The following is a 27,784-nucleotide window of genomic DNA, read 5'->3' as shown; positions in this document are numbered from 1 at the left end:
CCCCGTTCTCCTGCACCTTGGTGGTTCTGAGAGGAGCCATGAACCTTCACAGCCCTGGGAAAACACCCTGGGCATTGGTACTTGTTAGCATACCTTGGTCATTAGCGACCCAAGAAGGCAATTAGTTCCACTTGTGAAATGTGGCTGCAATTAAGGAATACGGCGGATGAATAAAACATCGGTGCAACCTAAGAAAGGTCCAATCCATAGCAGGGAAAGCAAAGCCCCAGCACCCACCTGCGTCTGTCTGTCCCAAAGCAACGTGAGCGTATGTCCTGCCAGCACCGGGAGGTTGGGAACAGGTGATGGATTTATTGCTCTGCTCAGAATTCCTGCGCAGGGCTGTAAATAGCCATGGGCAGCTGCTGTGGGAGCTGAAGGGTGCAGGGGTGTCGTTGGGCAGGGGGCAGTGAGAGTCCCTCTGGCCACGTGCAGGGGTTGACGTGGGCTCTGGGCAGCTCTAGGGGTTGAGCCTCCAACCCATCCCATGGGGAGGCTGTGCACACCTGCGTGTGCTGGAAAACCCAGTGCCCAACTGAGGGCTTCCAAAGCAATGGCATTTGGGATCTCGTGTTTGGGGTCCGTGTCACCCCCTGAGGCCATGCAGGTGACATTCCCAGGGCTGTGCCCACACAGCTGGCAGCCCCCTCACCTGCTCAGCGTCCCCCTCCTGCTCAGGAGGTGACTAAAATGTGTTGAGTTCCCCCTCAGGGCTGCACCTGCAACATCTCACTGCTATGTACATCGAGGCCCTGTGGCTCCCAAAAAGCACCTCTACAGCATCTCTCTTCTCCCTCCCTCCCTCCCTCCCTCCCTCCCTCCCTCCCTCCCTCCCTCCCTCCCTCCCTCCCTCCACCCATCCATCCACCCATCCATCCCTCCCTCCCTCCCTCCCTCCCTCCCTCCCTCCCTCCCTCCCTCCCTCCCTCCATCCCTCCCTCCCTCCCTCCATCCATCCACCCATCCACCCATCCATTCCTCCATCCATCCATTCCTCCATCCATTCCCCCATCCATCTCTCCACCCCTCCACCCCTCCATTCCCCCATCCATCCACCCATCCATCCCAGCAGTGATGCTGCCCTTCTCTCCCACTCCTCCATCCTTTTCTTTTTCCCCCAGTCTTGACAAAAATAAGCAAATAAGCAAATAAATAAATAAATAAAATCAGTGCTGGCAGTTCGTTGGTTTCCATGACAACCCCATTTCCTGGTCCTTTCCCCTGCGGTCCCCAAGGCTCTGCAGTGATGGGCGCCCATCCGCGGGCTCGGAGCAGAGGAAGGGAAATCCATTCTGTGGGATTCTTGGGAATGAGGTGAAGCAGTGGGGGCTGCGTTGGGTCTGGGTGTCCCTGCTGCCCCCAGGGGTGCCCCCCACCCCCCTTTTGGCTTTTCACCCCTTTCTCTGGATGGGTGCTGCTTTGATTTTTCAGCTTGAGGTTGGGGACTCAGCACGGCCATAGGGCTGCATTGATGCACGCTGCCACGCTGGGCGCTGTGGGGGTTTAGGAGGGAGTGAGGACCTGGGGGCGGCTCTAAGCGGGGGGGTTGCACGCTGCGCAGTGCAGGGACACAGCTGCTGTTTACCCACACCTCCATCAGCAGTTTTTTCTCTGTCCTTAAAGGCCGGGAGGCTCTGACTTCGGGGGATGCACGAGGTGAAGAGCAGACCCCAAAGCCCCCATCCCCGATCCCAATGCAGCCACGCTCCTTGTCCTCCCGAGAAGATTTCCTCCTCCTGGAGCTCGTAGGCATCATTTCCACACAGCATCCCCTCTTGCGCCCCCTTCCCCCCCCTTCTCCCCATCCCCGTGCTGCACTGCCAGAGAATGGGATTCACACCTCTGGATGGGGACAAGAGCGCTGTGCCCATCTTTGCAGCACGTGATGCCCCTTCTTTGCTCCTGTTTGAAAATCAGGGGGGAAAAAAAATAATCAGTTTGTCACCTGCAACCTTTGTGAGGCGCCGGCGGCAGCGGGCTGAGCAGCAGGGATGCCATCCTGCAGTGCCACCCCGTCAGCCCCCACCCCTCCCTGGATGATAAAATGCATCTGCTGAGATAACCCCGACCCGGAGCTTTGCTTGGAAGGGTGAAACACATTGCATGGAAAATTACAGGATTTACGGGATGACGGAAGGTTTGCTTTCCCAAAAGCAGAGCCGGTGTGTGGTGATTCCCCTGCTTTGCTGACTCCACACAGCCTCCCCAAAATCTCAGCTTCGGCTCTGCCCCCAAATCCACAAAGCAGCCGCCCCCTGTTAGGTTAACCCCCATCCCTGAGCTCTGCAGGGCGACCTAAATAATGATGGGGGGAAGATTGCAGCAGCGTTGGCTTCCCCACCTGACGCTGCGCTCCTCCCCACCAGGGGCTCTCAGGCACTCAGCAATCAAGAGCAGCAGATTGATCTGTGGTGATCTCACGAAGCACCAGGCAGCTCGAGGGAGCTGTGTGTGCCCCCATTTATTTACTGGGGTTTGCCCTGCTCTGGGCTGGGAGCTCACCCTGATGTCCGGTCCCTCTGCATCCCATCCGTGCCATGCTCATAAAGGGAAAGGATTTGTGCTGCACAAGGGAAACGTTTGTGTGTTTTCCAGCCTGCCCGCATTGCCCCCAAAGCAGCATCTCAGCAAGCCTTGGCCATGCACAGCCAGCACAGCACGGCCCACGCTGACCCTACAGCTTTGTTTTGCTCCCTCTGCCCCTCGACTCCATTCCCCCGAGCTCCGGATGAGCCCCGACGCGGGGCTGCACCGCCCAGCACCAACCCTGCCTTCCAAACCCAGCTCAGAAACAGCTCGTCCTGCAGCAAACCCGTTATCAGCAGCAGCTCCGAGTCTGGCAGGGTCAGCAAGCGCCAAGGATGCAAACGTTAATTAATTGCACTCTGCAAAGCAGCCTGGCCGTGCAGGGTGCGTAATTAGGGAGCGAACCACAGAGGGTTGTGGAGCTGAGCTCCTGCTTTTGGGGGGGGTGGGGTTGGTTTGCGGCCCCAGTGTCACCTGCTGGGCCGGCACCACCTCGCTGCCCTCCACCTGGCAGCAGGACGTGGCATTTCCCGAGGGCAGGGAGATGAGTGCGTGCGGAGCGGAACTGCTGGCGAAGGGCGATGCGGAGCCGCGGAGCCTCGGGGGGAATCGTGCGCTGATGCTCTTACAGCGCTGCTGCCGCCGCCGTGACTCATCCCGGCCCGCCGAGGATGCGCTTGGATACGGAGGAAAGGAGAAGCACCAGGAGAGAGAATGAATGCTCTGCTCAGAAGGCACCTCCGCTATGGAGAGGGAAAAAAGTCCCCCTGCCGACTGCCCGTGGCTCCAGCCCCATGGCCACGTGCTGCCAGCCCCGGCCACGTCCCCCAGTGCCACCAGCCCTCCTCCAGGCACGGACGCACCGCCCCACAGCGGCATCCAGAGCCTGAGCCCTCTGTGCGAAGGCTCTTCCCAGTGCCCACCCTGCAGTCTGCGCCGGTGCAAGTGGAGACAGTTCATCCGGGTGATGGGTTGGTAGAACTGTGCTGCACCCATGGGCACAGCTCTGCACCTACATCTGTGGGTACTGCTCCTGCATCGAGGGGTTTCACCCCTACATCTATGGATACAAATCCTACATCCGTGGGTACCACCCCCACATCCCTAGGTATCACTCTTACACCTATGGATACCATTCCTGCATCCATGGGTGCAGCTCTTACATCTATGGGAATCACCCCTACATCTATGGGCATCACTTCTGCATCCGTGGGTATCATTCCTACACCTACAGGCACCACTCCTGCACCTATGGGTACAGCTCCTATACCTATGGGTACAGCTCCTGCACCTATGGGTACAGCTCCTATACCTATGGGTACAGCTCCTGCAACTATGGGTACAGCTCCTGAATCTGTGGGTGCTGCTCCTGCATCACTGGGTGCCACTCCTGCATTGCATCCATTCACCTGCCCACGTTTTGCTGCACATTGGTCATGCAACCTCAGAGCCATGGAATGGGTTGGGCTGGTAGGAACCCAGCTGCCTTTCTGCAGGAGGAAGGGCTAAAAAAAAATGATGAAAACCCTTGAATCAGCATCACTGCAGCTAAGCCCGTGGGTTCCCATGGCTCACCCATGCTGCTGGGTGCATTGGAGCTACAAGAAGGGCTCTGCACATCCAACACAGCCTCCCCAAACCGCTGCTTCCCATTAAAGCCAGCCGGGACTGCGGGTGCTCCACATTTCTGCCCAAACTCAACTCACAGCCAAACACTCCCATGCTCTGACTTCCCCTTCTCCCAAAGCCAACCCCATCGGCGCAGGGAGAACAGCTGCAGGCACATGAATAAGTAAAGGGGAGAGCCTGGAGTGTGGGGTGGAAAATGGGATGGGAACAGAGCGCAGCTCGACGGGGGAGCAGTGGGGATGGATCTGGGTTAGTGCTGACCTGAATTCCCCACATCAAAGCCCACATCCCTTCCTTCCCCGGGGGAGGTGGGTGCGTGGGCTGAGGATGCAGGGACCGAGAAGCCACAGCTGAGCATCCTCGTGTCTGGGCATCGGGGTGGGGAGGCAAAAAGATAAAGGGAATGCTTTGTATGCCTTCCCCTGTGAGCAGGAGAGGGGTGAGCCGGGGGTCTGACAGGTCCCCCATGCTGGGGGGCAACGCACGGACATACAGCCTGTGTGCAGCCGAAGGGAGGCAGACACACAGCTGTGGTGATGGCCTTTGGAAGCTGTGCCTCTGTCGTCCCCCCCCCCTTGGACGTCTCGCTGCCCGATGACTCACTGCATGTGAATGCTGCAACGCATGGAAGCAGCGCAGGAGGGGGGAGCAGCTCCCCAAATCTGGGCAGCCTCTGCCAGTGTGCAATCAGAGCTCCATTGTCAGCCTGAAGGGGGGTGGGGGGGGGTGTGTGAAAATACCAAAATAAGCGACAATCAGAGAAAAACAAATCTCCCATAGGGACCGATGGGTGCGCAGTGCTGGCGGTGCCCTGCGCCCTTCCCTGCTACGGGGCCAGGCACGATGTTGGGAGGGGCGGGGAGAGGGTTTGATAACCCCCACTCTGAAGCAACCACCTTCATTTCAGGCTGATTCTTAGGTGTTTTTCACGGGGATGGGCTGTAGGCAGAACCACCGATGCATCCTGCATCGGGGCAGGCTGGCGATGCCCACTAGGAGGTGAGAGCACCTCGGGGACACGGGCGGCATCGGTGACACCACCGCCATCTGCAGCAGCAACGCACCGGGCGGGGGGTCCCCGTGCAGCCCCCCGACCCCAAGCAGCTCCGGAGGGCTTTGGATGCCCAAAGATACCGAGCGAGGCAGGGAAGGAGCTCAGCTGCTTTGGTCTCCCCTGACGCCGGGCTTTGTTCTCTCCCAGCAGCTGCCCCGAGAGGTAGGAGAGCACTCGGAGCTGTTGACGTAGGAAAACAAACGGCGGAGCTCAGCCCGTGTTCCTCCTCAAGGCTGAGTGCCGGTGTGGGAAGGGCTCAGCGGCTGCGGAGCTCCTCAATGCCTTTCCTCAAACCCCAAAGCATCCCGAGAGCTGCGGGGTGTGGGGTGATGTGCTGCTCCCACCCCGGGTCCGACCCACAGCCTGCAGAGCTTTGGGGGGAGCAAATATCCCCACCAAAACGAGCTGCACCCTCAGCTGGGCGGCGTGGGGTGCCTCCATCCCGCTGACCTCTGGGGTTCCTCACACCCCGCGAGAGGAGCACAGGTCCCCCAGCACAACCCATTGGGTTCCCAGACCTGTTGGAGCACCGATCCCATTTGGAGCCCTGATCCCCGTTCAGAGCTCTGACATCGTTTGGAGCCCCGACCCCACCTGCAGCCCCGTTCCCATTTGGAATCCCGATCCCTTTTGCAGCCCCAATCCCGTTCAGACCTCCAACACCATTTGGAGCCCTGTTCCCATGGGCAGCCCCGGTCCCATACGGGGCCCCCAGCTTCTCTGTGGGGACAGGGGCTGTTTGCCCACCCCACCCCATTCCTTCTCCTCTCCCACACCCGTCCTCCTCCCCTCCCCAGCCTTCTTGCAAACAAAAGAAAACAGGATCAGTATCGCAGTTTGCACCGAACCCGATGTTCCCCAGCCCTGCGACCCCCGGGGATGTTCGGGGCCCCTCAATGACTTCGGAGGAAGGCAGCAGGGAGTGGGATGGGGCAACAGGGAGCGGGTGTGGGGGCTCTGCAGGAAGAAGGGGAGATGCAGCAGGAACCGGGGGAGGTCCGGGAGGGACGAGGTGATGTAGGGAACCGGGATCGGAGGCAGCAGGGCCACGGTGTGGGGGGTGCAACAGGGATCGAGGTGGGGGCGGCAGGGACCGGGATGGAGCAGGGACCGGGGGGAGGGCTGGGCTGCGGCAGAGGGCAATAAAGATTCGTGCTGGGAGGGGTCTGGGATGCAGGTAGGGACCAGGAGGGTGCGGGGGGAGGCGGCAGAAGACGGCAGGGCCGCCCCCGGCCCCACGTGGCTCGGAGCACACGGCGGCTCTATAAGGAGACCGCGGGAGGCGGCGGCGCCGGGCGGGAGCGGGACTCGAACTCGCGGCTTTGGGTCTGCGCGGTGCGGGCGCTGCGGGGCATGGAGCTGAACACGGAACTGCCCACGGAGCCGCTCGCGGTGTGGGATAACCGCACAGCATGGGATGCCCTGCCCGGAACCAGCGGCAATGAGACGGGACCGCCGAGAACCAAAAACGCCACTTCCATCCTGATCGCCATCGTCATCACCGCGCTGTACTCGGTGGTGTGCGTGGTGGGGCTGCTGGGCAACGTGTTGGTGATGTACGGCATCGTGCGGTGAGAGCGGGGCTGCGGGAGCGTGTAAAAGGCGGGGTGTGAGAGGGCGATGAGTGCGAGAGCAGCGGGGCTGTGCTGCGCTCCAGGGGACCGCGGGAGCGCGGCTGGGGACGCGCCGGGTGCGGAGAGCCCCCGGGGGCGCCCAGCTGGGTGTGATGCGGCCACGTGTGATCACACACGTGTGTGCAAGGAGCGGAGGTGAGAGGGGGCGCAGACACAGAGCAGCTGTGTGTGCGTGAAGTGGGGCTGCGGGAGATGGTATCCGGGGGTCCCGTTCCCCTCCCTCCTGTAGGATCCACTTGCTGCCCTTCGTGGCTGGGTGGGACCACAGAGAGCCGTGCGTGTCCCCCCCCATCCCTACAGAACGGGGCAGCTCTGTGGACCGCAGGAGCCCTGCCAGCAGCTGGGGGTTGTGTGGGATTCCCCGTTTTGTCCCGTTTCCCCTCCAATCCCGGCACTTCCATTGCACGGGGTCAGCGGTGTGACCTTCCCAGCTGGCTCCTGGGGCCCCCGGAATCGGTGGTGTGAGAAGGAACGGCATGCAAACCCAATGGCAAAGCTCAGAGGAGGGACAGCATCCCCGTGGAACAAAGGCAGCTCCTTCCCGCAGCCCTGTGCCGGGCGGGGGGCTCAGACACAGCGCCAGCAGGAGTTTTTCACCCACCCGAAGCAGCTGTACAGTTGACCCTGGAGAGAAAAAAAGCAGAAATCATGGGGAAGCACGCAGTGAGGGATGCACATGGTCAGCCCCCTCCAGCTGCCTGGAGCAGGGACGGCATTTTGAGATAGAAAAAGCCTGAATGTGCAAACAGCATCCTCGTCAGCAAACTCATACGGTCACCTCATTGCAGCCTGTGCTTAACGAACGCAGCCTGGTGCAGCAGCCAGAGCACATAGCCATGATTTCAGGCCCCCCACTCCCTGACCCAGACGCTGTATCCCTGGGGGATGGGAGTGCATTGCACTCTGAGCCCCTCTGATGGTTCTTGGAGGGCTTCTCTGGGGTTTGCTGCACGAGGTGGGGGCTCAGCCTCGCAAAACTGAAGGTCTCAAAGCTTTTGGCATCTGTGTGCATTTGGCAGAATGCAGGCTAAGGACAGAGCAGTTTGCTATATGGGCGGGTTGCTCTGCGTTGGGTAGGATTTACAGGGGAAAGCTGCAGGGGATGGGGCTGTCAGTGGGACTGCAAGCACAGTCTGGGTCCAGATCCCTCTGCAGGGGGGTTTGTGGCTGGAGTGCATCAGCAGGGCTTGGAGACATGGGGACCTGGGGATGTGGAAACATGGGGACCCCATTCCCCAGTGTGCTGTGGGTAACAGTGATGAGCACATGCAGGACCCTGTGCACAGCCCAACACCTCCATCCCTCCACCCTGGAGCCCATCCAAGCCAAAACCCAAAGCCCAGAGCAGCCAAAATGGGAGCCCATGTCCAGCACCCAGCCACCATCCAACAGATCGCACTGTCTATAGTGTTTAATCCCCCCCTGGAAGCACTGGTGACACTGGCAGCCCGGAGGGGAGGCTCACCACCCTGGACCCCCCCACTGGGCTGAATCCTTCCCCAAAACCCTCTGCAGGAGGGGGCACATCTGGCAGCAGCTGCAGAAGCGCTTACCCAGCACTGCGCTGCGCAGCCCGAGTCACACGTTTGTCCCCTTTGTGCAAAAAGCAGAGAGCAGAGAAGTGTGAATCTACCTGGAATGGCTATTTTTAACCTGGGTGAGCCAAAACAAAAACTGACAGCAAACAGAAATCCTCAGCTTTTTGTTTAACCCAGAAGGAGACGTTGCTGAAACGTGCATTCACCGACAGAGCAATGGCACGGGAAAGGGAAACGTCTCAAGGAAATTTCAACTTCACGTTGTGCTTAAAGAGCAAATTCAGATGAGATTTCTTCCCTCCCCGCCCTCCCCCAGGCGAGGGGCTGCAGCAGGAATGTGCTCACTGCTGTGCAGAGCCCCATTTCTGCAGCTCCATCTCTGACAGCACAAACCTGGGGCTGCATCCCTCCGGTGGGGTCTGATGGTGGATGGTGGGGAAAAGCAAAGGAAACGGAGCCCTGCCTTGCCCCAATTTGCTCCTTGCATGATGGAGTCGTTCTCTAAGCTGAGCCCCAACAGTCCAAGGATCATCTCCCCCCACGTCCCAGAGCCAAATCTGTCATCCACAGTGCAGCACCCTCCCCCAGTTCTCAGCCTGACCCCCTATGGATGCTGCGAGCAGTTTTATCCAGGCATGGAGATGCTTTGCTAATCGATTAGGGGGCACCTTAATGAGCTGGAGGCTGCAGAGGATGCTCTGAGATATGGGGGATACCTGGGAAGGAGCGCATGGAGGGGATGGAGCTGCAAGCACAGTCCTGACCCCAGCACCCCACAAACAACCTGGTGGCCTCCCAGAGCACTGTGACCTTTGGGGACCTTCAGCTCTCAGCACCGGGTCCAGGCACTGCTCCTATCACTGCGTGATGAGGACCAGAGCTCAGCAGCAGAGCCAACGTCCCCATGTCCCTGTGCCATGCGTGGGGCCAGGCTTCCCCAAGGGCTCCCATGGAGCAGCTCCAGCCGTGCTGATGGTGCTGCTGATGGTGCTGCTCCCAGCTGGCCTCTTTCAGGGGGTAATCGATCCAATTTCTGCAAGGAAACTCGACAGGGAAGCAGGCTGGATAATCACGATTTACTGGGTGGAAAATCAGATAGAGGAGGTTTCAGGAGGTAAAGGACATTGTGCAACTGATTCGGGGAAATGGAGTAAATCGATTTAATTGGAAAAGAGACTTATTTGAAAAGCTCTTTGGAGTTGCTTTGACCTCCAAGTAGAGGCAGGCAGATGAATGAGCGTTGTTTCCATGGCCAGGCGTGTGGGAGAGGCTCCTTTGGCTTCACCCAATGCAGCAGCACGTCCCCAGCCCCAGCCCATGTGCCCAGATGGGCACATAGAATCATTACAGTTGGAAAAGACCACTAAGAACATCCAGTCCAATCTCAACCCATCCCCCCGTGCCCACTCATAGAATCACGGAGTCACTCAGGTTGGAAAAGACCTCCAAGATCTCCGACCCAACCCCAACCCAACCCCCCTCAGTGCCACATTTGCTCAGCGATTCTCCCCACCCCACTCAAATTCGATAGGAAACCAAACCAGGAGCATTTCTGGTTCCCTGAGCGCCCGCCAGCCCCCACCTCTGCCCTCCCCTTCAGGTACACCAAGATGAAGACAGCCACCAACATCTACATCTTCAACCTGGCGCTGGCCGACGCGTTGGCCACCAGCACGCTGCCCTTCCAGAGCGCCAAGTACCTGATGGAGACCTGGCCTTTTGGGGAGCTGCTCTGCAAGCTCGTGCTCTCCATCGACTACTACAACATGTTCACCAGCATCTTCACCCTCACCATGATGAGCGTGGACCGATACGTGGCCGTGTGTCACCCGGTCAAGGCACTGGATTTCCGCACACCAGCCAAAGCCAAGGTCATCAACGTCTGCATCTGGGTGCTCTCCTCTGTCATTGGGGTGCCCATCATGGTCATGGCGGTCACCAAGTCAAAAGGCAAGTGAGCTTTTGAGGAAAGGTCCCATCTGTGCTTCCTGGGGTGACACTGCTGAGCCACTCGGTCCTGTCCATGTTTGTGCTCCGTTGGAGGTCGTCCCTCCATCACGACCGTGGTGGAAAACCAGCGTGGTGCTGTTTTCCATTTTGGTTGCAGAGGTTGGAAACAGTCCCAGGTGTTCACTGCCGGGGTGCAGATCGGGTGCCAACGCCAGGGCTTGGGGTATGATGGGTGTACTGGCTATACAGCGAAATCCTCAGTGAGTCTGCAGCTCCTGTTTGGTGGCTGCTGGGAGAAATCTGGGCATCCTGCAGAAGCAATCAGTTTCAGTGGAAGGTGACAGGGGGATGCGCCCAATGCAGGGGTTGGGATGCTGCAAAAGGCTCTGCAGAGAACGATCCCCAGTTTGGTGGCACCTCCTGCATCCCGCAGGCACCCCACAGAGCTCCAGGGCAGTCTGCAATGGGATGGGCACGCATCTCCTGGTGGTTTTAGCATGGATGGAGATGCTCTGCCACCACGGAGCAGAAGCATTCAGTTCCCAGCAGACGCTCCATCTGCTCTCCCTTGTTTTCATCCCTCTTCCAGCAGATGGAACAGTGCTGTGCACGCTGCAGTTCCCCGACCCTCCCATCTACTGGGACACGGTGACCAAGATCTGCGTCTTCATCTTCGCCTTCATGGTGCCCATCCTGGTCATCACCATCTGCTATGGGCTGATGATCCTGCGCCTGAAGAGCGTCCGTCTGCTCTCAGGCTCCAAGGAGAAGGACCGCAACCTGCGGCGCATCACCCGCATGGTGCTGGTGGTGGTGGCAGCCTTCATCATCTGCTGGACGCCCATCCACATCTTCGTCATCGTCTGGACGCTGGTGGACATCGACAAGAAGAACCCCTACGTGGTGGCCAGCCTGCACTTCTGCATCGCGCTGGGTTACACCAACAGCAGCCTCAACCCCGTCCTCTACGCTTTCCTGGATGAAAACTTCAAGAGGTGTTTCCGCGAGTTCTGCCTGCCCTTCCGAGCTCGTGTGGAGCAGAACAGCTTCTCCAGAGCTCGGAACACCACGCGGGAGCGCGTCTCCACCTGCGCCCCGTCGGACGGCCGCGGCCAGCCGGCATGACTAGGCGTGGGTGAGCAGCGGGGTGCTGGGGAGCCGCGCTCAGAGGTCACCCAGGAGACGACCACAGAGCTTTAGCCCTGCTGGGACTGAATGCAGACAGACTGCGGAGAGTTTTCTTTTTGGTGGGGCTCGTTGAGCCATGAGAGGACGCCCACCGCACGCGTAGGGCTTGGGCTGCCTTTCTGCCTATGGAAAACCCATCGGTGAACCATCTAGTAAATCCATTGGTTTACTGGAGACCTCCAAACCAACTCTGGTGCCAGAGAGGACTTTTGAGTTGATACTACTGCTGCGTTTTTGGGATCTCACTGGCAACCCTGCCCACGGGTGCAAAGCTGGCAATGCGGGCGCAGCATCCCCAGCCCCACGGCAACGCTGCATTCCTGCATCCCACAGGGCAGCTCCCATCCGTCTGCTGCCAGAGACAGCCAGCCCGAGGAAGATCTCATTACAGAGCAATTGGTGGGGACTTGAGGAGTTTCTCGCAGCGCTAACGCGATTAGGACGGCGCATCCATCCCTCGTCCTCTCCAGCACTGACATTTTATGCACTCGCAGCCACTCGCGAGGCAGAGCCCAGCCCAGGGCTGGGGTTTTGTGCTCAGCACCACGCCGATGGAGCCCCGTTCTCCAGCAGCACCTCGGTGGGAGCTCATCTGCAACAGCCATCAGCCCTGGGGCTCTGCACTGCGTTACCACCGCTAAACAGGGACAGATGCATCCCTGGTGCCGCTGACCTTCCGTCCCTTCCACCTCCTGCAGCAGCTCTGTGCCCATGAGGGCACACAGCCCACGGAGGATGGGGCTCAGAAGCAGCACTAATGGCTTTTATTGGACAAATTGATGGTGCTGGAGGAAGCAGGCGGGCGCGCGGGTGCACCTGGGGCGCGTGGGCTGGAAGGAGAGGCTGCCTCTTGGCTCTGTTTTTTTTCCAGTTGCATCAATTGAGCCTAATGAAGGTCATTACCTCTCCACAACAGCCTTACCTTGCTGCAGAGCTGCTGGCGATTGCAGCCTGCCCCTTTGCAAGGCAGAGCTGACGAGGCAACGGAGACCAATTTCTTCTTGGAAGGGCCAAACGGAGCAAAATTTTGGGTCTCAAATCAAGGATCACTGGGGCACCCTCACAACCTGTCTGCAGTGCATCCCTCCCAGCTTCGTCTGGGCTGAGCGTCAGCCCCGTGTGGGGTTTGGGGTGTCCTAAAGGGTCAGGATGTGCCTGTATGATTGGGCTGTCCTTGTATAGTTGGGATGCCCCTGTAGGGTTGGGGTGTCCCAGTAGGATTGGGATGTCTCTGTAGGGTTAGAATGTCCCTGTAGGATTGGGGTATTCTACAGGATTGGGATGTCCTGCAGGGTTGGGGTATCTCTGTAGACCTGGGACATCCTGTGTGGTTGGGGCATCCTGCAGGCTTTGTGATGTCCTGCAGGGTTGGGGTGTCCATGTAGGACTGAGGTGTCTTTGCAGGGTTAGAACGCCCCTGTAGGATCGGGGTGCCCTGTGGGATTGGGATTTCCCTGTAGGGTTGAAGTACCCTGTAGAACTGGGTCTGGTTGGGTTGGGATGTCCTGGTGTGGTTGGAGTGTCCCTGAAGGATTGGGATGTCCCATAGGGTTGGGATGTCTTTGTAGGTTTGGGATGTCCTGTGGGGTCGGAGTGACACAGGACTGGGGTGTCCCTGCGGGGTTGGAATGTCCATATAGGATTGGTGTGCTCCTGAAGTGTTGGAACGTCCCTGCAGAGTTGGAATGTCCCTGTGGGATTGAGATGCCCTGTATGATTGGGGTGTCCCTGTGTGGTTGAGCTGCCCCGGGGCTCTGTGTACTGCAGCACAAGGGGCACGTGGGGGAGGTGACCCCACCATCACAGCTCCATCCATGAGGCCACAGTGCTGAGGACCATTTCCCACCCCGCAGGGCCCCGCCGCTCTCTCAGCCTGCTGGAAAATGTGCTGCAGTGCCCTTAAAGTGGGTTAAAAGGCTCTTGGTCATTATTTTTTAAACTCACCCACACTCCGGCAGATGCAGGAGGGGGAAAGAGAAAGCAGAGGAAGAACTTAACCCTGCTTCCACTCCAGTCAGGATGCTGACGGGGGGGCGCCCTGCACGCTTATGCATACATTTATATAGATGTACATGGCTCGATCTACAGGCAGACCCCGCGTCCCCATCCCTGTCCCCTCTGCTGTGTCCCAGGGATGGCGCTGCTGCCCCCAGCCCTCGTCCCTCGGTGCCATTGCTGTACAGGAGCTGCACCTGCTGGGAAAGAAAAGAGAGCCGAGAGCTTCCAGCGCCGCTTCCGTTCCCCAGAGCCGAAAACGAGAGGGGATGCTTTGAGGGGGGGGACAGATGAGGAGGGTCTGTGCCCCCCCAGGGCCGCCGTACGGGGGATCTGAGCGCACAGCGGCACCGATGGGTCCTTCTGTGCTCATTATTGCAGCGGCACAGCACCCAGCCCGAGTAATCTAAATGCAAATGAGGATTTAGAGCAGGAGCGAATGGAAACGGGCGTCGGAGCCGGCGCTGAACGAGACGTCGGGGTTTTTTTTTTCAAGCCTTTATCGCTTTCTGTCACCTCAATGGGCTCAGAGATGGGGAGCAGCAGAACCCGGAGCGCTCCGGGGGTGTTGATGGAGGAGCAGAGGCTGAAGGATGCAGCGATGGCAGGGCACTGAACGGTGCCTCCCCACGTGCACCCAGCTCCAGAGAACAGCATCTGCAAATCTGCAACCCGAGGAGACGTTTGCTATTTTATTTTTCCTTTTTTTTTTTTTTTTCCTGTTTTGCTAATTAATCCATTAAATAATGAGCCCTCATGCAGCACACTTGATTCCAACGTGTGTGATTGATGACGCGGCCGCTGGGCTCTTTGTCTGCAGCAATGCCATAATTGCATTATTACGCACATGGCCATGGCTTCGCCGTGTGGATGCAGAGCTCTCCCACCCCCCACAGCAGCCCAGGCTGCATCCCGGCTCTCAGAGACACTCCTGGCTTCACTTCGAAACCCAAATCGTCGTGAATAATGACTGAGGCTTTCCGTTTTGTCTCCCTTTCTTTTTTCCCAGCTGCAAACCCTGCACAGCACCAGCGCACGATGGCGCAGCCGTGAGCTGGATGCGGTGGCTGCCTTCTCCCCACGGCTGCCACACAGGGGGCTCAGGGAGGCGATGCTGGCTGTGCCAAGGCTGAACCCCACGGTGCAATGGATGCACGTTTCTGCCTCTGCTTTTGGGTGCAAGCCCCAGCCGTGCACCAAACCCAGACCCCATATAGGGATGGGGAAAGGCTCTTCCTCCCTCTATCCTACCCCGGTGCCCAAATTCCTCCTCCTTTATCCTCCCACACAGCAAAGCCACGCTAATGAGACGTTTCCCTTTCCTCAGTTACGCTGTTTTCCTCCACCCTCTCCATCCTTGGAGGCCCATCCTTCCCCAAATCCCGCACGGCATCCCATTGAAGCATCACTCCTGCTCCCAAGACAACGCGAGTTGATTCATCGCTGCTGATAAATTTAAACTCTTTTGTTTGTGCCGTTGTTCTCCCCATCCGTGTTTTCCTCTCTTTCTCCATAAAGCCCCCTCACTCTGATGAGCTGCAGGCTCCTCGCTGGCTGGGGACGTTCCCTGCCAGGAACAGGATGGGAAATGCTGGGGTTTGTTCCCAAATGACTGCAGCAGCTCTGGACTTGGCGTCCATGCAGGGCAGTGGCACCAGCCCAGTGCTGCACGTGCTGCAATGTGCCCCCAAACAGGGGCTTGCGGTGTCCAAGATGCTGAGCTCAAGCCCTCACCTCTCGTCCTTCCTAAGAACGTTTGCCACCTGGTCAAGAGGACAGCATTTCAGAGGCATTATCCTCTTTGGGAGGCATTCACACCACCAAGGAATGCATCAGGAATCCAAACCCAGGTTTACCAGTGACTTAACCCAACCCAACCCCATCCAATCCCAAACCAAATCCCATCCGACCCCATTCCATCCCAACCCAAACCCCACCAGTCCCTGTTCCAATCTCGACCCCAACCTCCTCCCATCCCAACACAAATTCCATTCAACCCCATCCCAATCCCACCCCCAACACAAATCCCGTCTGATCCCATCCAAATTCCAACCCCAATCCGTCCAGACTCCATCCCCACCCTAAATCCCAACCCCAATCTCATCCCATCAAACCCAAATCCCATTCAATCCCATCCCAATCTCACCCCCAAGCCCATCCCAATCTCCAACCTAAATCTCATTCCATCCCATCCCAATCCTAACTCAAATCCCATCCAATCCCATCTGATCCCATCCCAATTCCAACCCCAACCCACCCAGACTCCATCCTACCCCCAACCTAAATTGCACCCTAACTCAATCCCAACCCCAATCTCATCCCATTCAACCCAAATCCCATTCAAACTCATCCCAATCCCATCCCCAACCCCATCTCAATCTCCAACCTAAATCTCATGCCATCCCACCCTAATCCCAACTCAAATCCCATCTGACCCAATTTCCAACCCCAACCCCATCAGACTGGAGCTGCCTCCTTCACCCCCTGCTTCCACACACCCTCCTTCCCAGCACAGCCCTGGAGGATCCCCATGTCTCCCTCGATTACATCCCTCCCCATCTCTGAGCTATTAATAGGGGCAGCGAGGTGACGCAGGCAGACGCACAGGGGAAGGAGCCACCCCAGCCCTGTGTCACAGCAGCGTTAGCGGGCGCAGAGAAGGGCTGCAAAGCACAAAGGGGGAGGAGGGGGAGGGTTTGCTATTTTTGCTGGAAGGGGTATAAAAATAACAGTGCTGTTCCCCCACCGGGTCACGCTGGGTGATGGAGGAGCACTGAATGGAGGGTGCTGGTCCCCAGGAGCAGCCTTAGGTTGGGGTGAGCGCTGCTGGCTCAGCCTGCGTTGGTGGTGATTGGAGATGATGCGTGGGTCAGACAAAAAGCTGCTCTGTGGTGGTGGGAGAGGAGCAGAGCTTCGTGCTCAGCCCCTCATTGCACCTCCAGGCTCATCCTTCCCAGCCCAAAACGTGCAGAGCAAATGGGCAGCGAGCCCCCCACAGCATCCCACCAAACTCCCACCCCCAGCTGGAGCCTCATTAAGGAACCTGCTCCCTAATGAACACCCAACAGACACCAGAGGTTGGGGCCACGCCACGATGCCACCCATCAGCTTTGACACCTCAACTCCAGCCCCTACCAGGATCTGTTCCGCCCCAGCTCCCAATGGTGTCAGAAACCATCGTGGGGTCAGCAGGACCCCGTGGGGACCCTGCCCTCCTCACTGCCATCCCCGGTGCTCCTCGCACTGCTGCCATCCCGCGGCAGAACCCAACAAGTGCATACAGCCCCGAAGCGGCACAGCGTGAGATGGCACCGCCACCCGCAGCGCCCTGCCCTGCTCAACGCAGAGGGAAACACAGCACTTATCAAAACTCCATTTATTCCAAACGTTTAGAGGTTTTCTTCTTTTCCCCCTCCCTCTCTTCCTCAATCAACCAAAATACTTTACATTTTCTTTAAAAAAATTCAACGTTAGCCACTGTACAGCTCCCAGGCTCCCGACCAGCCCCAAGCACACACAGCTTCCCTCCCCCTATTGCTATAACTTAAATGTATAAAATCCATCCTCGCAGTGCCTCCCTTCCCAGTGCAGCTACCTGGAAGGCAACACGGAAACAGAAGACGGGGCACCTGAGAAGGCTCTGGGAGCCCTCTGCCTTCCCTCACCGTGGTTTGGGAGACAGCAGAGCAGGGGAGCAGCTGCCCAATGTGGGGCTGGTGGCAGGAGGAGACGCCCGTGGGCCGCGCGATCCCACTGCGCCCCGACGGAGTGATCAGCTCCGTGCCTTGTCCTTGACCAGCAGCACTGTGTGTTGGCCTCCGCTGGACACAGCCAGGACCAGGCGGTTCTCCAGCTGTTTCCCTGTCATCTCCACGGGGCTCCAGACATCCTCCTCTTCACCCGTTCCCAGCTGGTGGTTGGTGCCCATTCCCCACGCGAATGCCCGTCCTGCAAAGGAGATGATGTGAGTTTGGGCTTTGGGTAAAAACAGCATCTGGAGCTGGGCAAAGGGGGGAAGCAAAGGGTTCCAGAGGGGCAGGCAGGGGGGGGAGAGAAGGGAGGAAGCATTTGGGCTTCCCATGGAGCAGCGTTTCATTGCACAGACTTCCTTATAAAGCCAGCACCTTGCCCCCAAGGAGCAACACCAACATGCTGCTTGTTCTCACGCCACAGCAAATCCTTCCTGCAGCTGCAGATGCTGCACACAGCCCACAAAGAGCTCCCAAGTTCACAGCTCGGGTCTCTGACCAGCCCCACTGGGTCAGCACGCTCTGACAAACCCCTCTGTCAAGTGCCCACAAAAACACGTGAGCAGCTGCTGCCCCTGGGCTGCAAAAACGTGGGGAATGGGCTGAGTCCCAACCCAGTGTGTGATGGAGCTCCTGGAAGGGATGGGCTGGGCAGAGCCCCGGAGGGGTGGATGAGGGTACAGGGCAGCTCCTGAGCCCCCCATGGCAGGGAGGCCGCAGCACTCACCATCACTGCTGACAGCATAGCCGACCGATGCGCCACATGCGACGGAAGAGATGCTGGGGAGGTCTGGGATGACAGTGGGTGTGCTCTTCTCTTCTGCCCCTTCCCCGAGGCCCAGCCGGCCGTACTCAGCCCTGCCCAGGCTGTAAGCCTTACCTAGGGCACAACAGAGAGCAGGAGAGGTGAAGTGAGGAGGGCAGAGACCACAGGAAGCTGGAGCCAGACCATTCCTGCCCCAGGTCTGATGCTGGAGGAGCTGGGAGCATCACTCCTCCCCACCACATCCCTCAGCAAACCCTCGATCTGACCCTGGGCTCCCCAGTGGGATACAGGACTCTAGGAAGGGGGTTTCTGTCATCATCCCTGCACTTTGTTTCAAATTTGAGCCACCTTTTCAACAAGAGTACATTTCTGCAAAAGCCAAACAGCACCTCCAACAGCTCGTCGCAGACACAACCGCCGTGCTGCCTCAAGCACCAAGGACTCAGCGCGTTTCAGCCTTTCACCCTCACCCCAACATCTCCCCCAAAGGACTGGGATCCCCGGGAGCCCCGCTCTGCTCGGCAGCCCCTCCATCCCACTGCTGCTCACCCTCTGAGTCCACGCACACGGTGTGGTGCTGCCCGCCAGAGAACCCGACCCAGGACTTGGTGGAGTTCTTGAAGGATGTCAGGTTCTGTGGGGAGAAGCAGGGCTCGGTGCTCTGGGTCCCTGCAGGGCGAGATGCACAAAGCCCAGCACATCAGGCACAGCACTGAGCCACCCTCACAGGGCTGATCCCACTGATGGCAGCCCAGCCCAGCCCTGCTCCCCCAGTCCCAGTTATATTTCTCCTCACATCCAGCAGCTGAAGGGGCTGGGAATTAAACCCAGAGCCCCAAGCGCAATTTCCAGCTCCCACACGTCCTGCAATGGGCACTGGGTGTGCATGGTGGGCTCAGGGCATTTTGGAGCCCCAGCAAAGGCAGGAGATCTGCAGGGACACAAACAAATCTCACCCAGCTGGTGGTAGTTGGAGAGGCCGAACCCATAGATGTGTCCTTCCCGTGTGATGGCAAAGGTGAAGTAAGCCCCACAGAAGGCATCCTGGAAGCGCATCTTGCCTTTGCCTCTGACAGGGACACGCTGGGGGACCAGCAGGCGCTCTGGGCACAAGAAACAAGGCATCATAGGAGAGCTTATGATTTACACTCTTTTCCTCTGCTCTCCGTTGCAAATCATTGGATTTAAGCGACCGATTGACAAACAAGCCCTCGAGTTGCCAAGGAAGAGACAGAGAGCCTCTGCTCCTCAGCAAAGCTGTGCACAGAGCCCACGTTCACAGCCTGCTCGCCACAGCCCCGAACGTCTCTGAGCACCAAAGCCACTCACGCAGCCCCTTCCGTCCTCCTCTGTTGGAAAAGAGTGCAGGCACCCTGCCCAGCTGGCCCTGCTCGCCGCAGCCACACGTGAACAGGTCGCCATCCACCGTCAGCATCACCAGATGGTCGTTCCCTGCAAAGAGACACGGGAGGTGAGCGCAGCTGATCCCACCGGGGGGGGCATCCTGCACTGAAGTCCCATCTGTCCAAGCTTTCCAGGATTCTGTGGCCTTTGGCTGCTTCAGGATCGCTCGACACATCTAAGATCTCTTCTTGGCAGAGGTTCCCCATTGGAAAGGTTTCACTGCATGGTTCAGAGGCACAGGAGCCCCCCAACCTCACCTGGATCCTGGACAAACTCCCTGGCTGCTCTGCTTGGCTTCCCCAGATCTAGAAAGCGTGAGTGCCCTCACCCTGTGGAGGGGTATGAACTGCAAAGCATTTTCAATCAACTGTTAACCTAAACGGTAGAATAACTCTTAACTAACTGTAAAGCATGTTAGTATTTGACCCAATCTGACACTAACACTAGGGCTAGATGACCCAGTGAAGCCCATCCTTGCACCCAGCTCAGTGCAGTGAAAAGAGGAAATAGGAAAGGAACTCTCTGGGTTGATAACAGCAGGACAAGGGAAATGGTTTGAAGTTGAGGGAGGGAAAACTGAGGTTGGATGTGAGGGGGAAGTTCTGTGCTATGAGAGCGATGAGGTGCTGGAACAGCTGCCCAGAGAGGCTGTGATGCCCCGTCCATCCCTGGAGGTGTTCAAGGCCAGGTTGGATGGGGCCCTGGGCAGCCTGGGCTGCTGTGAAATGTGGAGGTTGGTGGCCCTGCGTGTGGCAGGGGGTTGGAGCTCCGTGATCCTTGAGGTCCCTTCCAACCTTGCGATTCTGTGTGACCTTCACCCCTTGCCCAAGGCTGAACAGCCTGCCCTCTGAGTGCCCATTGCTGACCTGAGACAATTTTAACAACGGGCACATTGAGCTGAAGCAGCGCAGGAACGGTGCTCTTCTTCATGGGCTCCAGCAGCCCGATCACCCCGTTGTTATCCTGGGTGGACACACGGGTGCACAGAAATGAGTCACAGACGCCTCCCAGCCGCCAGCAGCAGAGCTTCCAGTGATTTTCCAAACAGCCAACGTACCCGGAAAGAGCCCCAGATGAAAACCCTGCCGTCATCCGTCAGCGCGGCCGTGTGGCTGTCCCCTGCAGAGACCTGCACCACCTTCTCCTGCAGCTGCACAGGTCCTGGGGTGCACTCCGACCCTTCCTCCGAGGTGTCGCGCCCGAGGGCGCCTTCGTCATTGCAGCCAAAGGTGTAGATCTGTAAAGAGAGGGTGGGACACAGGAGCTCCACAGGATGCTCACGGAGCCACGGGACACAGCAGGCTGAATTATCCCTCCACACCCCCAAAATTCCCAGGTCCAGGGCACCATCTGGGAGCCGGGGGAAGGAAACTGCAGCCCCAGCCCCAGCACCAGCCACAGCCGTGATTCAAACCCCGCTCCAGGACACAGCCGAGCTCCCTATGCTTGCAGGAGCAGCTCAGCCCCCCACCCAGCTCCCCCCGGCCCCCAGTGCTCACTCACTTTGCCCGTCTCGCTGAGGCACACGGTGTGCATCCCTCCTGCCTCCACCTGCACCATCAGCTCCGGCAGCTGCACCAGGGCCGGCTTCTTCCTCTCCATCACGTCCTGCCCCAGGCCCAGCTGCCCGACGTCCCCCTGGCCCAACACGAGCACCAGGCCGGGCTGCGTGCGGTGCGACGGGTGGCTGACTGAGGGCAGAAAGGACAGATGGAGCCGCAGGGAAAAGCGCAGGGAATTACGAACCTGCCCAGGGAGTTCTCTTACTTTTAAGCTTCTTCCTTTCGGGTGACTGCTCCAACACGGGGTTTTTCTTGGCAGCACGTTTTCCAGACATGTTGGTTGGGATCTGAGCAATGAAAGCTGCTCTGTTCAGGCCTGGCCCAGCCGGCAGAGCGCTGCAGTGCTGCGGTGCAGCTGTCGGTTGGCCTTCCTGGAGACAATCCCTGCGTGTCCCCTCTGCTGCAGTCCGGATCTCACTGAAGGCACTGCCTGAGGACTCAGACACCGATCTGTCCTCCCGCTTTGAGAAAACACAGGTCACTTTTTCACGTTTTATCCCAATGCACTCGTGCAGAAATGAACCCCCTGCACTCTTTGCACCACGGAACGCTGCAGAGCCAGACTGCACCCCAAGCTTTGGGACTTTGAGCGCCCTGCCCCCAGCACACTGCATCCCACCCGGCCCCACCGCACGGCTCGGGAAGCAGAACGACCCCCGGGGGGCCCCGCACCCCGTTCCCATCAACCGCACCGCCCACATCACACGGGCTGCCGAAGGGGCCGGGGGGCCGCGCGGCTTTTTGCCGCCAACCACGCCGCGCCCGCACCGCAGGAAGCACCGAGGGCTCCGCTCCCAGCCCAGGAACGCGCGCGGAGCCGCGGATTCGAACTTCCCGCTCGCCCTCCCCCCACCCCAAACTCCACCACTTCCCCTCCCCACGTGGGGCAGCGCAGGCCCGGCCTTTCCCGAGCACGAGCGGACGGACCGAGCGGCTCCGGGAACGGCAAGGCCACGCGGACCCCTCCCCACCCCCACCCCGTTCCAACCCCCTCCTCCAGCCCCGCTCCGTGCTCCCCCCCTCCCCATAGCCGCGCACCCACCTCCGCCGCTCCGCCGCCGCCGCTCCCGGCCCCGCGCTCCCCGCCCGGAGCATGCGCCGGGGCACGGCGGGCGTCACAGCGCCCCCTGGCGGCCGCGGAGGTCCGGGACCGCCTCCGCAGGGCACGGGAGGCTCCGTCCCTCCCATCCCGGGCCGATCTTCGCAGGAGGAGCCTAAAAATCCCCCAACACCTCGCGCTAAGACGGCGAACGTCCGTACGGCGCTTCTCCCGGCTCTCACCTGATCTCGCTTTTTCCCCCCGGAACGATCCGGAGAACCGCAGCGCACCGCAGGGATCGGCTCCCCATCCTCCCCCACCCAAACCCTTCGGTTCTTTCTCCCCGCCCCCCCGGCTCAGCCGTTCTCCCCTCCTAGCAATCCCCCTTTCCTGAAGCCCACCACATCCCCCTTTCCCAGCACCACAGCCGGGCTGTTGCTCCCCGAACCACCTGCGGAGCGTTCCCATAAAGCGAAGCTACTTACAGTCCGGTTCCAAACGTTCAAAGGTCCGATAAAAGCAGCCAACGGGTATAAAAGCAGCCTTTAAGTCCTTCACTTAACAGAGGGAAACAACACCTAAGTATGCTTACCAGCAATGACAACTTCCATCCCTAAAACAGGTCCAACACTCTCCTCCCACTCCCAACGACCCACTCAGCCCTACACCAGCAAGCAGTTCTGGTCGCAAAGGGCACAGAATCACTGCCTGCTGGTACCGGAACACACGGAGCATCACCGACCGCAGAGCTGCGAGCTCCTGCGCCAGCTCCGAGTGCCTCCCAAAGAGGGGTGGGCAACCCAACCCCACAGAGCTCTGAAATCTTAAAGGTTTTGTTGGTTTCTTGAGCTCCAGGTGACCCAGCAGCTCGCAGCCACACCACAGAAAATAACCACACAGCGGCGTTTCAGAAGTCGTTTATTTGTCAGGCACTGATGCAGATACATCTCACAACGCTCACAGAGCAAATTCAGACCTCCCCAAACGGACACGCAGCACCTGCTGCGCCCATCTTGCACAGCATTCCCACTGCAGCCCTCCTCCCCAGCACCGGTTCTTCCTCAGCAGCTGCCTCTGCTTCTCAGCCTCCTTGTTGGGTGGAGGAGCACACGGTGCTGCTCAAAGATCTGTTTCTCCCAGCCGGTGTAACGAGGCACCCACCGAGCCCAGCAGCTCCTGCACGCTCTGCTCACACACAGCTCGCTCACACGGGCTCAGACCCCGCTGTGTTGGACCACACAAACCCCAGGTGCAACAAGGGGCACCTCTGGATCAGCACTGCTTGAGGTGGGGGCGAGGAGCAGCGTGAAGCATGTGGTCTGATACCCCCCAACAGCCCCTTCCACACTGCTCCAAACTCCACAGCCCAGGTTGGATCGCACACCTCAGACACATTCATCTTTTTGCCACCACTCACACCGCTGTGCTCAGTACATACTCACCGTCACTGCAGACACAGCTGCTGACATTCAACTACAAACCTTCAGCGTCTGCAACAACAAAAGCATCAAGGAAACTTAATTACTTAAGTCGCAAATGGATTTCACTACTTTTTGCGTGGCAGGAAGCAATACGCTCCATTCTGCTAACCCAGAGATGTGCTCATCGGTTACAGCACAGCCACGTGCTCCCAGTGCGTGACCACCATCCCCCCGCCCCTGCTCTGCCCCGATATCCCAGCACTACGCTCCATACAGAGCGCGCAGCGCTGCGGGGCTCACCCACAACCAGCGCTGTCCTTATTCCTATCAGCAGATGAGCTCTGCAGACCCCAAACCCGCTCGGCAAGGATGTGTTTCCTGCATGGTTTATCTCCTCTGTCATTGCCCGAGGGCTCAGAGAAGCAGTAGGAATATGCAGGCTGCAGGCACGAGGCCCGGCTTGTTCTCCAACGACGTGGAAGGGGAATATACGTCTCGGGCCCGAAGGCCTACGCTCCCGTGCGCCACACGGACAGAGCCGAGAGAGAGCTACTTCTCCGGGTGTCCTCGTTGGGTCATGGCCGTGCGCCTCCCCCCCTCCGGACAAATGGAATGCAGCGATACTCACAGCGGCAGCGGGTGGGGCAAGGCCGCGAGGCAGCGCGACAGGCCTAGGGGAGAGGAGAAACGCTTGTGAGGGCTGTCGGGGCCTGGAGCGTTGGCCCCAGCAACCCTTAAAGCCACCACAGAACACACAAGTAGAAAACAAAGCAGAAAATACAAACTACAAAAGCAAGACCAGAGCTAACAAGATCAGGCCGCGCCCTGCCCACCTCCCTCCCCCTCACCTGCTCACTCCGCCGCTCGCCGTGAAAAGAGGGCGAATACTGTTCTGCGCCGGTATTTATAGAACCAGTGGGGGCGGAGCCTGATCGCGCAGGCGCAATGAGTAGAACGCAGCGGGCCGTGTGCAAAGCGGCACGGCGGAACGGAACGGGCGGATTGCGCGTGCGCAGTGGGAAGGCGGGAGCGGCAGGCGCGCATGCGCAGTATGAAGGCGGGAACTGCGGGATCCTCCGTGAGGGGCGGTAGCGTTCGTGAGGCAGCCCGAGACACGCACGTGCACAAAGGTCATCCGTAAACGCGACCGCTGCAGCAGTTTAAAAAAAATAAAAATAATAAAAAAAAAATCCTAAAATACTTTTATTCAATAATTAAAATCTGTTGAGGAGACAGATATACAACGCAAATGATTGTAGGCTACAGCCGTGCTGTACGTGGGGAAGCTGTGAGGGCTCAGCAGGGGCTGAGCCAGGCCAGGCCTTCCCCTCCCCACAGCCCTGCAGTGCTGTGATCCTCCCTTCACGTCAGTGCCATCACCTTTGTGTTGTGCACGATAACTATTTTTAAGGTCACTTTTCAAACCTCCTGCCTGCACAGTGATATCAAGTTTCCAGTAGGTTTTGCTGTAAAAATGAGACAAGGCAAGTTCAACCCTGATTTGGGAAAGGAAGCAGCAATAAAAAGCACTGGCTGCGATCACAGCTTCCTCAAATTAAAGAGTTTGTAAAAGGCAACAGTCATTTCCCGGTTCTGTCACTTGTTAAATGAGCACAGTGATCTCAATACGATTCCATTAGCATCACAGCGAGTGTGAGAGAGTGGGGAGGGAATGTTTTGTATCTTTGTGTTTTCATTTTGCTTGGGTTTTTGTTTTTGTTTTTTTGTAGATTTTTTGTGTTTTTTACCAAAAAAAAAAAAAAAAAAAAAAAAAGACGCAGCATATGTTAATATCTATACAATTCCCTTCCAGGACAACAAACGGTTGGTCAGTAGTGATTCAGAACATGAAAGGTAACGACAGACGTAAGCAAAGCCAAAAAACAACGAGTCTGATGTCAGTCGTCTGCCAGGACAGCGTCTGCACACAGCAAACACACACACGTGTCTCCTAGCACATCTCCATTCCTCAGCTCTCCAGCACCAGAGCTGTTTTTTCCTCCTCTTGCTAAGGAGGAGGACACAAAGGGGCTGCTCCTAAAAGGAGGACGTGCAGCCGAGAGCTGGGCCTGGCACCGCAGCAAGGCAGCTGGGGAAGGAACCGTTTGCTCATGTGTGCACGGTCTGGCAGGGATGCTGGAGCCAGAAGAGAGGCGTATTGCTGAGCTGCACGAGGTATAGTGTTCAGTTCCAGCCTGATGGCACTCGAGACGTGTTTGTTCCAGTGAAATGCTACATTCAGACAGGATCCCCCTTCCCTGGCTGAAAGCCCTTTTCTGGATTCGTTTGGAAGGCAAATCTTGGAAGGGTCGAGGTTCTGCCCTCGCTGTATTGCCCAGGAGAGGGATGCAGAGAACTTCCAGTCCTCTTGGCTCTCTTGTTCCCCCTTGGAAGGTTAAGGTCGGTGGTACCTAAAAGCCAAGTGAAAAAGCCAAGTGTCATCCTTGGAACTTTGGGTTAAGCAGTTACTGAAGCACTATAGATCACTGATAAGAATAAACTGAATTATCTGTGAACTTTCAGCCCTCGGTGAAGCTGTTAACATCCAAAGTTTTCATCTCTGCTTTAGAAAGCTCTCATAATCTGCAAACACAGCTCAGCCACGAGGGGCCACGATACACAGGTTACTTCTGTCTAGGGAATATTGTTTTTCCTAGATAAGCAGGCAACATGGAGCCTAGAAGCAGAAACTCAGCACTCCATGAACCTTGAGGTACAGTGCACCCTGCTAGGGTTGATACCATAGGCACCACAAGGGTTTGTGCTCACTCACCGTGTGAACTGCTTGCTCTCCTCGTGGACTTCCATTTCACAGCTCTTAAACTCATTTAGCTCCTTCCGGATGGCAGCCTGCATGAGAAGAGAGAGAGCTGTTACCTCCTGCTAGAGCACACCACCCTCTATCCCCATTTTAAGTGAGCTTTAGGCATGGGAAGAAGGCACTGTGGCCCCGCTCTGGGCTGACACCATCTTTTGGTGGTAAAGTGAAGAGTAACAGCAGATTTTAAACATAAGCCTGAATCCCTCAGCATCTTTAGGTAGAGGAAGAAGCTCAAATTGCAGCAGCCACCCCACCTTTCGCAGTCACTTCACAGCTGTTTAAGCTGCTCCACCTCCTCCGCACCCAGGGCTGGGCAGTCCCCACAGGAGGCCAGGGAAGGTGACAACAGGTATCTTCCCTGCCAGCTTGCCTAAGCCTGCTTCAGCCTGCGAGGAACCCACACCCTGTACCCTGCATCCTCTTACATCATCACTCAGAAGCCACTACAGGGCAGATGTGCAGGCTTGTGTCCCCTTGGAGGGGACAGGAAGCAGGGCTGAGTCCAGCACACAAGGGTGAACGTGCACTGCTGGCAGTGGGTGGGTGCCAGAGGTGGAAGGAACAGAGCAGTTCACCTTGGCTCTCACCCTCTGTTTGGGACATCCGACTCCCCCCCTCCCTGGGGCCAGGGCCCTGTTACCTTGTCAGCAGGCGTCAGCTTTGTCCATGGCTTATCTGCTCTCCGGTCGTAGTCCTGAGCATCTGTTACTTCCACATACTCGTTAAACCTCAGGATCTTCCTGGCCTGCAGCTCTGCCACTGTAGGCCTTTGGCTAAGCTGAACACAAGAACGACAACAGCTTGTGCCTTGTCCCCGGAGCAGCTCAGGACCATCACACAGCAAAGAGCAGTTCCCTCACTGGTCCTGAACCACAGACACTGAGTGACACTGGCATTGATGGGAAGCTCTTCCCCAGCACAGCACTCTGTAACCCGGGCGCCACAGCTACAGCAGCCGCTGCTCTGCACGACTTCTCTCCAGCTGTTGTTACTTTGGAAATGGATTTCGAGGAGCCTGATGTCAACATGGCAGCCACTGAATTATGGTTCTACAGGCCGCTTTCAAGTGCCAGCTGCCAAATTTAGTTCCCATCTAGCCTGTTACACTTGACACCAGCTCCGATCTGTCCGTGCCAAACCTGTTTGCGGTGCCAAGAGCTCTGACAACCCACATTCCAAAGTGGCCGCGGTCAGAGGGCGCTGGGGACAATTACACAACAGCCCCGTGACTTCAGCCACAGCCAGGCACCTCGCGGCCACCACCGACCCCCACAGCCCTGCCAGATGGCCATCGCGGCACGGCAGCCTGCAGTACCTTTCTGGTGAGCCTGCGTTTGATCTCTCGCTTCTCAGCCTGACGGTCAGCTTCATTTTTCGCTGCCAAGTGGAAAAAACAAACAAACGTGGGTTTTTTTTCCCCCATAAGCATCACAAGAAGCGCCTTCTGTCCATACCCTTCCTCACCAGCAGCCCACTGAATGCCAGTGGTCTTGTGGGCCTTCACGGTG

At 58.1% G+C, this 27,784-nt stretch overlaps 3 protein-coding genes and 1 non-coding gene across 12 annotated transcripts in view; 1 reads left to right on the top strand and 3 right to left on the bottom strand.

Annotated features, from left to right (window-relative positions):
- The first annotated feature begins 6,505 nt into the window (after positions 1 to 6,505).
- OPRD1 (opioid receptor delta 1) lies at positions 6,506 to 12,622 on the top strand. The gene is made up of 3 exons (XM_052699160.1): positions 6,506 to 6,780; positions 9,982 to 10,331; positions 10,921 to 12,622. The coding sequence occupies exons 1-3, from the start codon at positions 6,563 to 6,565 to the stop codon at positions 11,454 to 11,456; spliced, it is 1,104 nt and encodes a 367-aa protein (XP_052555120.1). The 5' UTR covers positions 6,506 to 6,562; the 3' UTR covers positions 11,457 to 12,622.
- Positions 12,623 to 16,875: 4,253 nt separating this feature from the next.
- On the bottom strand, positions 16,876 to 24,128 carry RCC1 (regulator of chromosome condensation 1). 2 transcript variants are annotated; one of them, XM_052699155.1, is made up of 13 exons: positions 24,084 to 24,128; positions 23,477 to 23,524; positions 22,520 to 22,591; positions 22,038 to 22,209; positions 21,201 to 21,456; positions 20,937 to 21,124; positions 20,491 to 20,670; positions 20,300 to 20,396; positions 19,359 to 19,481; positions 18,986 to 19,132; positions 18,579 to 18,698; positions 17,991 to 18,143; positions 16,876 to 17,462 (listed from the first exon to the last, which is right to left on the bottom strand). In XM_052699155.1, the coding sequence occupies exons 5-13, from the start codon at positions 21,268 to 21,270 to the stop codon at positions 17,287 to 17,289; spliced, it is 1,254 nt and encodes a 417-aa protein (XP_052555115.1). In that variant the 5' UTR covers positions 21,271 to 21,456; positions 22,038 to 22,209; positions 22,520 to 22,591; positions 23,477 to 23,524; positions 24,084 to 24,128; the 3' UTR covers positions 16,876 to 17,286. The 2 variants fall into 2 exon arrangements, with proteins under 2 accessions (XP_052555115.1, XP_052555116.1); XM_052699156.1 differs by lacking the exons at positions 22,038 to 22,209; positions 23,477 to 23,524; positions 24,084 to 24,128 and having other exon boundaries at positions 22,520 to 22,579.
- PHACTR4 (phosphatase and actin regulator 4) overlaps positions 22,936 to 27,784 on the bottom strand; it is a 42,213-nt gene continuing 37,364 nt past the window's right edge. For 7 of the 8 annotated variants that reach the window (XM_052699121.1, XM_052699123.1, XM_052699124.1 and 4 more), the window contains 6 exons: positions 27,592 to 27,653; positions 26,917 to 27,054; positions 26,229 to 26,305; positions 24,304 to 25,866; positions 24,084 to 24,126; positions 22,936 to 23,524 (listed from right to left, as the gene is read on the bottom strand). In XM_052699121.1, the coding sequence (XP_052555081.1) occupies positions 25,851 to 25,866; positions 26,229 to 26,305; positions 26,917 to 27,054; positions 27,592 to 27,653 (293 nt within the window). In that variant the 3' untranslated portion in view covers positions 22,936 to 23,524; positions 24,084 to 24,126; positions 24,304 to 25,850. The remainder of the gene's footprint in view (positions 23,525 to 24,083; positions 24,127 to 24,303; positions 25,867 to 26,228; positions 26,306 to 26,916; positions 27,055 to 27,591; positions 27,654 to 27,784) is intronic. The other variant, XM_052699119.1, reaches the window with a different exon arrangement.
- Positions 23,825 to 24,029, bottom strand: LOC128088572 (small nucleolar RNA SNORA73 family). Its single transcript, XR_008210297.1, has one exon. It is a non-coding gene; the product is annotated as a small nucleolar RNA SNORA73 family (small nucleolar RNA).

This window comes from Tympanuchus pallidicinctus, unplaced genomic scaffold (genome assembly GCF_026119805.1).
Source record: "Tympanuchus pallidicinctus isolate F22 unplaced genomic scaffold, pur_lepc_1.0 scaffold35, whole genome shotgun sequence".
NCBI lineage: Eukaryota > Metazoa > Chordata > Aves > Galliformes > Phasianidae > Tympanuchus > Tympanuchus pallidicinctus.
The sequence above is the reverse complement of the archived record's forward strand: the minus strand, read 5'-3'. Positions and strand labels throughout refer to the sequence as shown.

Excerpts from the sequence above, each read along its gene's own strand:
- OPRD1 (XM_052699160.1), top strand. The coding sequence starts at position 6,563 with ATGGAGCTGAACACGGAACTGCCCACGGAGCCGCTCGCGGTGTGGGAT. Across the intron at positions 6,781-9,981 it reads GTGATGTACGGCATCGTGCG|GTACACCAAGATGAAGACAG; the intron begins GTGAGAGCGGGG and ends CCTCCCCTTCAG. Across the intron at positions 10,332-10,920 it reads GGCGGTCACCAAGTCAAAAG|CAGATGGAACAGTGCTGTGC; the intron begins GCAAGTGAGCTT and ends TCCCTCTTCCAG.
- RCC1 (XM_052699155.1), bottom strand. The coding sequence starts at position 21,270 with ATGTCTGGAAAACGTGCTGCCAAGAAAAACCCCGTGTTGGAGCAGTCA. Across the intron at positions 19,133-19,358 it reads AGGAGGACGGAAGGGGCTGC|AGCGCCTGCTGGTCCCCCAG; the intron begins GTGAGTGGCTTT and ends TCTTGTGCCCAG. Across the intron at positions 18,144-18,578 it reads CGTGTGCGTGGACTCAGAGG|GTAAGGCTTACAGCCTGGGC; the intron begins GTGAGCAGCAGT and ends GTTGTGCCCTAG.